This window comes from Nematolebias whitei, chromosome 5, assembly GCF_014905685.2.
Source record: "Nematolebias whitei isolate Nwh7 chromosome 5, NemWhi1, whole genome shotgun sequence".
Lineage (NCBI taxonomy): Eukaryota > Metazoa > Chordata > Actinopteri > Cyprinodontiformes > Rivulidae > Nematolebias > Nematolebias whitei.
Genome location: NC_056502.1, coordinates 13,877,066 through 13,889,234, shown reverse-complemented (window position 1 = coordinate 13,889,234; position 12,169 = coordinate 13,877,066). Strand labels below are relative to the sequence as shown.

Here is a 12,169-nt window from a genome sequence, read left to right as displayed (position 1 = left end):
TTATGTTTAATTTTGCAAAAGAAGAAGAGGATTTTGTGGTGTTTTTTTTTGCCTGGGGTGGGAATTAGTAAATATGTAAAGCCCCCCCCCCCCCCCCCCCCCATAGATATGGATTCTGCCCCTGATGAGCAAGTTTCTCCGAAGCGAAAGAGTCGGCGGCGCTCCAGCTGCAGCTCCGAGCCCAATACGCCTAAAAGTGCCGCCAAGTGTGAGGGAGACATCTTCACCTTTGACAGGACAGGTAATAAACTCAGAAAATCAAAAAGAAAAAGTCAGTGACATATTCCAGTTACAAATAATAATTTTCTTGTGGTCTCATTAGATCGGCAGTAATTTCATTCAGTTGACGATTATTGGGCAAAACAACAGACTGAGGACGAGCTCTTGTTTTGTCTTTTTGTTCTATCTTTGTTTGAATATAAAAGTTTCAGTGTATAAAATCTGGGACAGCAAAAATGCAACAACTGCAAAGTTTTTATTATAAAACTTAAAGATGTCACAGATTTTACTACGCAGCCTCTAGTTTCTTCTCTAAACTTGGATTTAACGAGGCTGTGGTTGTCAGTGTTGCTGCTTGATGTTCTGGACAAGAAGCTCTTTTTAAAGTTTTATCTTTAGACAGAACTGTGCGCTTCGCTCTGGTCCTTCAAGTTAGAAACAAAAAAAAAACATTTTAGATATCTGATTTATAAAGTATATTTGGAAAATATCAAATCAAAAACAATGAATTGCAAAGTTTTGTCTGATTTTATTTTTGTACAGATATTAAAGAAATAAGAGTTGTGTTGTAGAAGCAGGAATATTAGCAGCCTTTCAGAAAACGTGTAGGATTAAGTAATACTTCTGTAAGTTTTAGTAGATTAAATACCGGTACTATGAAATGTAGTCAAAAGAAGCTTCTTGATGCTTTAAGTTTATCTAACATGTTGGATATGAATCACTGACCTGAACTGATGTTTTGTCTGATTTCTACGATCTGACTAGTTTCCTGAAGGCTCAGTCTCTGTTTGTGTTGTGTTCCCAGTGACAGATGGAGAAGACATCCTGGCAGAACTGGAGTTTGAAAAGGTGCCGTACTCGTCCCTGCGCCGAACACTAGACCAGAGGAGAGCGCTCGTCATGCAGCTGTTCCAGGAGCAGGGCTTCTTTCCATCAGGTAGGAGACAAACGCCCACGGAAACACACTCCCCAGAAGTTTCTGTACAAACAAGCTCCGGGGACGGTTTCTAAATCCTCGTTCTCATTCCAGCCCAGGCCACTGCAGCATTCCAGACAAGATACTCGGACATATTTCCCACCAAAGTGTGTCTTCAGCTGAAGATCAGGGAGGTGCGGCAGAAGATCATGCAGACTGCAGCTCCCTCCGACGCCCCCACTTTAGGCCCCTCCGACTCCATCTCGCTCCCGGGACCATCAGGCTCCCAGTCAGGGGAGGGATCTGCAAAGGGAGGTGGAGATCTGCAGGATGAAGAGATGGAGCAGGGGGCAGCAACGAGCCCAGAGGATCCTCGTGACTCCCAGGACTCCTCTAGATGAGTGACGGCAGACAATCAGTAACTCCTCGTGTCACACTCTTCCACCCTCCGAGCTTATCCACATCCACACCCTGAACTCCCTGCGGTCACTGAGAGTGAGACACGATTGTTTGCAATATCTGGACTCAGTTTTTGTAACGTGTGGACTTTGCACCAAAAATGGATATTTAAAAAAAAGAGTGGCACAGAAAATCCTACATATTACAGACTCTTCATTCCCAGACTGGAATTAGCACTATGTATTACCCCCTCGCCCCCCTCGAGACTCATCGATGCCAGTGAATGAAGGACCATCATGCACGGCTGCACTCATTTGCCTTGAAGATGAAACGGTTTTTATTTTGGAAAGAGAAACCTGCTTGACTGAGACAATGAACGGTTTTAAAGAGCTAGATCTATGTTTTGATATTTGTTGTTGTTAAATCCCTTTAGATGAGGAAAGGCAGGAAGCTGGAGGATCAACCTGTATGAAAACTCGACTGTTGTGACTCGTTTTCGCTGACGTTTGAGGGCTGGTCCCTTAGCAGCCTGAAACAATGTGACTGGACTCAAAATGTAGAATTTCAGTGGACCTTGAGAGATTTTTCTCACCTGGAGACCTTCAGAGGAGGGTGTACCAAAAAACAAATTCAAGCGGACTTTTGGCGGTGCCATCATTCCTGGACCGACCCTCACAGATGCCAGTAGGTGGGAACCGAGCATTCCTGTGCCTCTCGTTAGCCATGAAGGAAGGAGGAGGGTCAAAGGTCACCGGGCACATCCTGGTTCTTAGATGTAGAGGTCAGGCTTCAAAAGACCTTAATCCTCTATTGCCAAGCAGTTTTATTAACTTGTTTTGAAGATTTTGATTTATATTTAACATTTTCATATTCAATTTGTTGTCGTACTATTTTTATTATATCATTACAGTGAATCATTGTCCAGTTTTTAGTTTTCTGGCAGATGTTTTCTTTATTTCTGTCAGGAGCAGCTTTCATGTTTGGTTTTAATGATTTTGAAGATGGCTGCTGCTTCACTCATGTAAAGTTCCTCCATCTTAGTCTTCCCTTGACTGGCCTCTCACCTCAGCAAGGACCTGTGGTGCGATTCTTTTTACTCTTCATTTTAACAAGAACACAAACATGGACCTTTCCGTTGATTGAACAGTGAAGAGCCATGTGTTTTTTAGAGAACCTTGTATGCCTCTCTCCCATGCTAAGCTTCATTTCTATAGCCTCCACACTTCTTATACATCTCCTCCCTCCACCTCTGTCCTCCCCTCCTTCCTCCTTTTGTCACTTTATTGCTCTCTCCTGACCTCCCTTTTTAGACTGTTGGAAAAATAACCCGAGGAAGTAAAGGGAGGTGATGAATCAAAGAGAGCTGGTAGAACATAATACTGGTTGTGTCTTTGTGCAAGACTTGGTTGTGTTGTAAATAATTTCTGTAGAGTCAGTAGACTCAATATTGATATGGAAAAAACATCTGTCATTGACCATAAGTTGAATTTTAAAACATCATTACTGAAGAATAAATACATGAAACAGAACAAAAATAAGACCATTAATGTTGTGGTTCACCTGTTTCACATTAACTGAAATAATTTCAGTGTTAATCTGTATCCTGCTTTGTGCAGCTAAAAGTAGTTATAAGTGATATTTCTGCTGGACATGTCAGGAATGAGTGTTTTGTAAACTGGAAACACTATTTAAATTTTGATTGTTACTAATTTTTCCATTTATTTAAGCTAATGTATTGTTGTATCCAGCTTTTTGTTTTTGCCTGAATCCTGTAGTTGAACATCACGTCAGTCAACCTGAATCAAGATGGCTGCCACCGCCAACAGAGCGTAAACAAAAAATAATGGCTCAGCCAATTTGAAAATATTGAGCTAAAATTTCATGAGGTAGTATCTGAGAATCATTCGCTGCACATATTTTGACATCTCGCTATATTGTTAAAGGTTGAGCAAATTATTTCAGATGTTTGACCAAAACGGTCACAACTCTGCATTTCCTAACATTCGTGACCCGTGCTGGCTAAATACATCACAATGAGGAACATTTAAACACTTCTTTGTAAATTCTTCTTTTCAAAAGCTTTAAAATGAGTCGTAGTTTGTTAAAAATGGTCAGTTTATCACCATGACTGGCAACAGGCTAGTTTTATTTAGGAGTGTGCTGGTTTGAAAACTAATGTTATCTGGGCTTTCAGCATAAAAAGTATAAAAAAGGGACTCCCCAAGCTTCACAAACACCAAGAGACTTCCCTGTGCTACAGCTGGCAGAAAAAAAATTGTCTGAAGAGATATTTGTTAAAAAACTGCAATTTATATATAAGAAATGTTTATATGCTAAAGTTATCTGGATCACCACATGGAATCATTAAGGACTCATTATTATGAATATATCCATGACAAAAATCTATTTCAAATTGTTTCCACTGCAGTCTGTGCTCACAGGCTGCTTAGTGTAAAAATATGCCCTGAAAGGTAATGGGCACTATACTTTCCTTCAAGGAATGCTAGGCCTTTAACTGAATTTTCTTATTTAGAAAATGTTAAGAAAACATTTTTATTTTAGTTCAAACTTCTTTATGACATACAAATCACCAAATTTAATAATACAGATATCTGTGGCACAAAACAATGGTCTTTAAGTATATTAACAATTCAGCAACAATTCAATTAACATTTCATCGCTTCCATAGATGATAAATACTGATCCTTGAAGATTCGCTCAACAGGGACACTCATGTACTTTGGTCTGGTTGCCAAATTATCAAAATAAAAATATCATAAATCATTTTTAGCTTCAATCTTTTCGTTAAATTAAGTCAATAGTTTAGTCTCGGTCTGTATTAAGACCTGTGCTGATGAAGCATTAATTCTCTTCCTCAGAGCAGCTGCAGCCCATCAGAGACCGTGTCCACGGCGAGGCTGTTCTCCAGAGCCGTCTGATAGATCTCCAGCGCCTGCTCCAGAGGCAGCACCCCTCCTTCGCTGGTCTCAATGATGGCGATGGTTTCTCCAAACTCGTTGCACATGATGGTGGGGGTGCCCTGCGCCTGGGAGGAAGAATATTAAGATAAAAACTAAACGACACAAAACAAACAGTGCACCCTGCCATTAATACAGAGGTTCCTACAGCTTCCGTTTAGAAATTCCATAATTTATAGCCTTGGATAAAAACGTTGATTTTAAGGTGAAACACTAAAAATGGCTCACATGGATTTAAAATTAAAACAAAAGCTCATTTAAAAAAAATAGTGCTTCATGTTAAAGCTGCTGAGCTGTAGGTCATGTCTACTTACACGGCTAATGCTCAGCCATGTTGGCTTCATTTATGAAAGCTCACATTGTTGCAAGACGTGGCCAGCTCAATAAGGGATTTATGAATGTGCAGAAGCAGCTAAAAGTGGAGCTTGTCTTGTGAAAGGAGTTAAACTGATGGCTACAACCTTGAATTTAAAGCTTGATGTAAAGTGGACATCATGATGACTTTGTCCATTTGTTGTATAAATCAAAAAGAAAAAATTCTTATTTGAGCAATTTCTTTGAAAATTTAAATTCCACCTTTTATAAAATGCAATAGAGAATAAAGTCTGGAAACACAAATGCTTTTCTAAACTCCTTTATCCCTTTTTATAGACATACCCAGACCTGTAAAATGAAAATACGTTTCAGGACTGAGTAGGAACCCTGTTCATATGAAGAATCCTGGTTCCGGAAGGAAAAAAACAGCTAATAAAATGCTCATTGTCATGAAGACCAAACTAAAAATATCATAAAGAAATAAAATGAACACATTTGCATGCAAGCAAGATGGCGTAGAGGTAGAGAAGCCAACTCGGGACCCGAAAGTCCCAGGTTCAATCCCCAGCCATTCCCACATGCCGTGGTGTCTCTGAGCACAATCCCTAATTGCTCCCCGGGCGCTGACATAACTGCCCACTGCTCCACTGCTCCACATGGGTGCATCCCAGGTGCAATGGGTTAAATGCAGAGAACTAATTTCGCCATTGTATGGGAACATACAAATGATGACAACACATAGCACTTTAATTTACAAAATGTGTAGCCAGATTGTACATTTGTTTACCTACTGAAACATTGAAAGAGACTAAACACGGGTAAATCTTTCAACCCACCGGTCTAACAGTAGTCTCACAAAAAACTGTTTGAATGTCGAGCCGTCTTTATGTCACTTAAGTTTGATCCCCAATATTTATTACAGGCAGCTGTCTTACTCGTTTCTTCTTTTCTTTAGCATTGAGCAGCAGATTTGCTTTTATATTTCCAACTAAACATTTTCTCTGAAATTCAACGCTTATTCAATGCTAACACATTTGTAAACCTACAGACTACTGCCAGCCTGATGTAGCGCACTCACAATCTTTACAGTAGGTGTGGACCTGCTCTTCAGAAATGCAATAAATATATAAAAAAAAACTAGTCGTCTCTTTCACACTGCACCATTTATCATAGTTCAGGCTAACCTTCTGTTTGATTTCATGCTTGGCGATGATTCCCTTTAAGCAGCTTATTAAAGTGAAGTTCAGTGACTGTGAGCTCTTACCTGCTGTAGATTGGAGGTTTGGATCTGGATAAGCTGATGTGTATTAACTGTAGAAGCATCTACCACAGCTACAGCAGCACCGGTCTCCATGACAGCCTGGGCAGCGGCCTCCTCGTCCAGCTTCTGCTGCCTGGCATGGGTCTTTTTATGGTTCCTCAGGTTAGAGAGGGTCTTGAAGGCTTTGCTGCACAGGTGACACGCATGTGGCCGCTCGCCTGTGTGCGTTCTGCGGTGCTCCGTCAAATGCATGCTCTGGATGAAACCCTTCCCGCACATTTCGCAGCGAAACGGCCGCTCGCCGGAGTGTGTGCGCAGGTGCTCTCGTAGGTGCGTGCTCTGACGGAAGCGCTTCCCGCACACCTGGCAGGGGAACGGACGCTCGCCCGTGTGGACTCGCTGGTGAAGAGCAACAGCAGAGGATGACACGAACAGTTTTCCACAGATGGGACACTGGTGAGCCTTAGGTCTCTTGCCAGGGGTGCACTGGGGACGCCCACGGCTCAAAGCAAAGTGGCTCAGTCTGTGCAGTCGCAGATTGGCAGGAGAATTCAACTTCTTCCCACATATGTTGCAATCTAAAGTGTCTTTAACCAAACAGGTAGAGTCCCCTGATTCTGTAACTATTGTTGTTGAGGTAGAGGGTTCTGAGCTGAGATCTCTTCTTTCCTCTGCAGGATTTTGGGCCTCTTCGCGCTCCTCTGCAACCTGCAGCTGTGTGGGGTGCTGCTCCAGACAGTGCCTCTCCTTCTCGCTTCTTGTCAGGAAGCCAGCTTCACAGTGAGGGCAGGGAAAAGGGGCTGGAGCTCCTGGATGCTGGGTGAAGCGATGTGAAGCCAATTTGTTGGCCCAACGAAACGTTGCAGGACATTCAGGGCAGGTGAATCTGGGCGCGCTGGAGTGCAGCAGGCTGTGCTGACGGAGGTTTGATGACTGGGAGAAGGAGCGATAGCAGACATCACAGCGGTACGGGCGCACGCCAGAATGAATGAGCATGTGCCTCATCAGATTGGCCAGTAGTGAGAAGGTCTTCCCACAGTCAGAACACTGGAAGGGCTTCTCACCAGTATGTATTCGTATGTGGTTTTGCACATGGATCTGCTTCTTAAAAGACTTGCCGCAAATTCCGCACATAAACCTGCGCTGAAGGGTGTGAGACTGGCGCCGATGATGTGCCAGCAGCAGCTGAGAAGGAAAGGTTTTATGACACGAACGGCAACAAAAAGTTCCTTTGATTTGAGACATGGTCGAAGCAGCTTCTCCTGTGACAGCAGAGCTCGTCATAACTCTGCTGTCATCCAAAGAAACAGAATTTGAAATAAAGGCATCTTTAGTTTCCACCTGTTTGTTTTCTTCAGCGCTTCCTTGGGCTGGCTCAGACACCTGCATTTCACCATCCTCCAGCTTCATCTTACTTGTGTCCATTTGGTTAGAGGCAATTTCATTTGGATTCTCCAATGTTACCATCTCTTTCTCCGAAAGAGACAGCAGGTGGGAGATTTTCATCTCTCTTGCTCTCTGCAGGATGGCAAGAGATGTGGCAGATGCTCTTCTTGGAGGTGAAGCCTAAAGCCAATCAGAAGATTGGCTATTATTTATGTCAAATAAAAAACAAAACAAAAATAAGGGAGAGTAAAATAATCAAAGCGAAGGTAATAAACATTTTCCTACCACGAAAACAGGAGTGGCTGTGTCAGATGTATCGTGGTTGAGGTGAGTGCGACGGTGGTAGAGGTACTTGGTCATGTTGGTGAAGGTTTTGTTGCAGAACTGACACTTATGGAAAGGATCTGCAACATGTGACTTCCTGCAAAATAAACAAGAGGAAAATACACAAAATTTAAAATAAGACCTTTCTATTTTGAAATATGCTGGAATTACAGCCATTTTTGCACAAATCTTAAATATACAGTAATTTGTTAGCAGTGGGCGATAATGATAGTGTGTTCACCTGTGCATGATGAGGGTCATCTCAGTGGTGAAGCCACCACCACAGTCCACACACAGATAGCGTGCGACACCGGAGTGTGTGCGCATGTGCGTCTGCAGTGACGTGGCCTTCTTGAACAACTTGCCGCAGTCAGTGCATTTGTGCGTGCCCTCCTCGTGCACACGCTGGTGAGCAGTCAGCCGGTTGACTGAGGTGAAGGTGCGGCTGCAGAGCTCACACTGCAGGGTTTTGGCCAGTACCACCGCTTTTTTCTCCATTCCCCTGCTCCTCATGTTCTCGACTTTTTCTGCAAGCTCTTCCCTTCCTCGCATCTCCTCAAGGCCAGTCATGACCCCCCGCCCTCCACTCTCTTTATCCTGGCCCAGGAAGTGCTCTCCTTGGTGCCGGAGGAAGTCCTCAGGGGTGTGGAAGAGAAGGGAGCATTCTGAGCATTCGTAAGGGTGGACGACTACCAATTCTGTTTGCTGCTGCTGGTGGTCAGTGTGCACAGCAGGGGCCAGCCTCAACTCGATTCTCTGAGCTCCATTTTCCAGAAGCACAGGCTTTGTTAGAGAGCTCTGGCCTACAAACAGCAGAGGTGGCTGCTTGTAGCGATGCGGACTTAGAGAGGTGGAGCTGTCAGCCAGAGCCTGAGCTGTGAGGATCTGCAGGTGCATGGTGGCAGAGCCTGGAGCCGGAGTGACTGGGGGCAGCAGGTAGGAGCGGGGGGATTTAGAGACAGACAAACGTTTCTTCGGTTGTTGTTGCTGCTTCTGGTGTGCAAGAACCTGGAAAACACCATCAAAACGCTTCAATAACAAACAGAACTTGAAAGCTTATGACAAATGCACTAATGACCAAAACTATTAGAAAAAATATAATGTTTTATTACAAACTTGAAACAAAATACCTGTGCCAAGATTTCTCCAGCCTGCTGCTCACTCAGCACAAAGTTCTGCACGCTGTTCAGAGGAGTCACCGAGCCGTCCGGCTGTACCACATACTCCTGCTACACAAGAGCAAAAAATAAAATAAAATAAGAGGTACACATTGCCAAAGACATAGAAAACATCAATTTACTCAAACATTTTAAAGACCCCTGACTCTGTATTTATTTATTTAGCAGACCAGCTAACATTTTGAAGACCTACTATTTGAGGTTTGGCCAATTAAACGTCTGCTTTTTCAAACAACAGTAAATTCATACTTAGTCCAAATGCAATCAAAAATGTTATGATATATATTTACTTGCAATTTCTAGATGCAATCTACAGTGACTTTTAAACGTGAATAATGTAGCTAATGACCCATATAAAACTTTATAAATATTAATGATTATGTTACTGCAAAATAAAACTACATGCCAAAGTAGATGCTGCGAGTTAAAAACTTATGAAAGACGTGACAATTTTCTATGTCAATCATTATGAAATAGTTATTTATCAATTACAAATAACAATATTTGTTTCTCTGACTGTGTAGTTGCATAGTACAATATTTCAGACTCCTTAAATGGTCATTTTAGTGACAAAACTCCGTTAAGAAACTGCAATTGTTAGACTGTCAATACTTGTAACTTGACATTTAATCCAGTCAAACTAATCAGATGGCTGGTGATTAGTTTTCTGAGACAACGCAAGTGTTTTGGGATCCTTACTGTCTCCTGTGCGTTACTATGTGTGCTGCTCCTGCTGTGGGTTCGCCGGTGCTCCAGCCAGGTCTCAGATGAGTCAAACAGAGCCAGACAGTCAAGACACTGGTAATGAACAGGTCCTGAACCCTGAGCCTCTGAGTTGGCTCCTTCCATCTCCACAACCTCACACAACTCTGAAAAAAAAGAGTCAAAAACCCAGGTGTTAATATGTCTCCCTGTATTATTTTAATCTGATTTATATATCTTAGTGAGCAGATAGCAGTGTATTTGAAGTGTTCTTATCTTTTTTCCTCTTTTACCTTGTTGCTCCATCTCCATCCCAGCCTCTCTCATGTGCATCTCCTGATGCAGCAGCAGCTCCTCTGCGTTTACAAGGAGGCTCCCGCACTCCAAGCACTGGTACTGCTGACTGTGTCCAATCTCTGGGACAGCCTCACCCTCCACATCTTGGCCCGTATGAATCTGCTGGTGGACCAGCACCTCCTCGAGGGTGTTGAAGAGCTGTTGGCACTCACTGCACATGTACTGGTGCTCCACAACCATGTCCTCTGCCTCCTCCTGCCCCAGCTCCGCCATCATGACAGGGTGTCTGTGTGTGTGCGGCCTTGTGCCTTGGTTGGGAGTATAATCATAGGAGGATATATGTAGAAGGAAGTAAATTTAAGTTAACTTCACAGTAAGATCCATTGAATTTAGACAACTTCTGCCATCTTCAAAGTCTGGGTTAGGAATACACCAGCAGAGGCAAAAAGTAAATTAAAATGTTAGGATTGCTAAAGCAACGTATCAGAATTTGTACGCTCATATTTATAAATGATTTGTACAGTAAAACTACCGATTAAAAAGCACGTATGCCCAGCAGCGTTCACATACAGAGGTTCAGAGTGGCACTAAACCAGCTCGCAGGCCTCTGTCGCTAGCAATAGCTCCAGCTAAAGCTAAAAGCTAACACATTCTTAATTTCTTACTAAATAAATTCGTATTTTTTGTTTACAGTGTGTGATAGCATATGGAGAGCTGTTGGCGGCGCTCCCTCGGATGAAGCAGACCTGTTTCTAGGCACCGCGGTTTCCTGACAGCGGCAGCCGGTTTATCGGGCGGTCCGTCAGGCGGCGCTACCCACTTTTGCCCGCAGCTCTACGGATTCGACGGCGGGCCCTTCTTTACTCGTACCGCTCCCGCTCATTTACTCCGGTTGAACAATTCTTCGTGTAGCCGTCACTCGTAGTTTATACAGGTGTTTCTGTTAGTCCTTTGCGACAATTAATTGTAAAAAAAAAAAAAATACAGTTACCTTAAAAAGTGTTCGTTCAATTTACGTTACAAAGCGGGTAATGAAACGTTAGCCCACCGATTGCCTCATTCTTGTGATGCACATAATGCTCCGCCCAGTGCGGTAGTCGTGCGTATTTCAGATCATGCGATTGGACAGATGAACGGTCAATCAAAACGTGTACTTGACTCAAGGGAAATGTAGTTTTTTACATTCATATTCACTGGATTTCATTGAAAGTAGTCCGTTTTACAGTTCTCCGAACCACATTATCCAATAAAAAACGTAAAATCAAAATTAAAAAGTATTTATATAAAATGGCAATAAATTCACTACTAATTACACATAAATTGTGTTTCTTAGAAAAACGTTTTTTATTAGAAATTTTCACATCTAGCAAGATGTTCCCAACACAATCTGTGTTCAGTGAATGTTTTTACAATAAAATACATTTTTAATGAATATTTGAATGAGTTAAATGCTATCTTTTTAATTAAATTCAAAATTACAAAACTGAACTGTACTGTTTCCTTAGATAACTTTTACCACTGGTAATTGGCTTATTTTAATGTATGTGAATGTTTTTGTACAGTGCCTGAGACAACTTATGTTGTGACTTGGCGCTATGTAAATAAACTAAACTGAAATGAACTGGGGTGGCACAGTGGATCAGTTAGTAGAGCTGTTGCCTCTCAGCAAGAAGGTCGCTGGAGTTTATTTGCATGTTCTCTTCATGCATGTGTGGGTTATTATGGATTCTCTGGTTTCCTCCCACAGACCAAAAACATGCATGTTAGGCTGACTGGTAATTCTAAATTGTCCCTAGGTGTGAGCGAGAGTGTGAATGGTTGTTTGTCTTGTGTGTCCCTGTGATGGACTTGTAACTTGTTTCCCAGGCTTCTCACACAGCGATTGTTGGACATGGGCACCAGTGACCCCTGCAACCTGAAAAGGAAGAAGCAGGTGAAAGAAATTGATGGATGAATTGAATTTTGTGATAAACAGTTTGTGTTTATGATCTTTCTTTACATGATGTTCATTTCAGATCTGTTTCAAATTCAAATTGTAATACCGGCCCACATTAAAATATATATATATATATATATATATATATATATATATATATATATATATATATTTGGAGATTTGCTTTTTTGCATTTATTTTGAGATTTGCTCAGATATTTACCATATTTCAAGTTTTTAGTTTCAATTTTAGGCAAAC

The 12,169-nt window shown here is 42.1% G+C and overlaps 3 protein-coding genes across 3 annotated transcripts in view; 1 reads left to right on the top strand and 2 right to left on the bottom strand.

Annotated features, from left to right (window-relative positions):
- Nucleotides 1-2,458, top strand: part of cicb (capicua transcriptional repressor b) — a 35,666-nt gene extending 33,208 nt beyond the window's left edge. The window contains exons 19-21 of the mRNA XM_037676179.1: nucleotides 107-241; nucleotides 1,025-1,156; nucleotides 1,250-2,458. Of these exons, the coding sequence (XP_037532107.1) occupies nucleotides 107-241; nucleotides 1,025-1,156; nucleotides 1,250-1,536 (554 nt within the window). The 3' untranslated portion in view covers nucleotides 1,537-2,458. The remainder of the gene's footprint in view (nucleotides 1-106; nucleotides 242-1,024; nucleotides 1,157-1,249) is intronic.
- Nucleotides 2,459-4,150: 1,692 nt separating this feature from the next.
- LOC119409346 (zinc finger protein 497) lies at nucleotides 4,151-7,085 on the bottom strand. The gene is made up of 2 exons (XM_037676224.1): nucleotides 6,092-7,085; nucleotides 4,151-4,580 (listed from the first exon to the last, which is right to left on the bottom strand). The coding sequence occupies exons 1-2, from the start codon at nucleotides 7,082-7,084 to the stop codon at nucleotides 4,410-4,412; spliced, it is 1,164 nt and encodes a 387-aa protein (XP_037532152.1). The 5' UTR covers nucleotide 7,085; the 3' UTR covers nucleotides 4,151-4,409.
- A 7-nt stretch (nucleotides 7,086-7,092) lies between these two features.
- Nucleotides 7,093-11,044, bottom strand: LOC119409691 (zinc finger protein 526). Its single transcript, XM_037676593.1, has 9 exons — nucleotides 11,024-11,044; nucleotides 10,722-10,924; nucleotides 9,972-10,283; nucleotides 9,676-9,845; nucleotides 8,929-9,027; nucleotides 8,040-8,806; nucleotides 7,760-7,895; nucleotides 7,332-7,654; nucleotides 7,093-7,273 (listed from the first exon to the last, which is right to left on the bottom strand). Exons 3-9 carry the CDS (start codon nucleotides 10,249-10,251, stop codon nucleotides 7,093-7,095), a joined length of 1,956 nt encoding a protein of 651 aa, XP_037532521.1. The 5' UTR covers nucleotides 10,252-10,283; nucleotides 10,722-10,924; nucleotides 11,024-11,044.
- Nucleotides 11,045-12,169: the final 1,125 nt, after the last annotated feature.

Coding starts and splice junctions, on each gene's coding strand:
- LOC119409346 (XM_037676224.1), bottom strand. CDS start 7,084: ATGCTCATTCATTCTGGCGTGCGCCCGTACCGCTGTGATGTCTGCTAT. Junction 4,581..6,091: donor AAACCTCCAATCTACAGCAG/GTAAGAGCTCAC, acceptor TCTTCCTCCCAG/GCGCAGGGCACCCCCACCAT.
- LOC119409691 (XM_037676593.1), bottom strand. CDS start 10,251: ATGATGGCGGAGCTGGGGCAGGAGGAGGCAGAGGACATGGTTGTGGAG. Junction 8,807..8,928: donor CTGGAGAAATCTTGGCACAG/GTATTTTGTTTC, acceptor GGTGTTTTCCAG/GTTCTTGCACACCAGAAGCA. Junction 7,274..7,331: donor GGAGAAGCTGCTTCGACCAT/GTCTCAAATCAA, acceptor TTTCCTTCTCAG/CTGCTGCTGGCACATCATCG.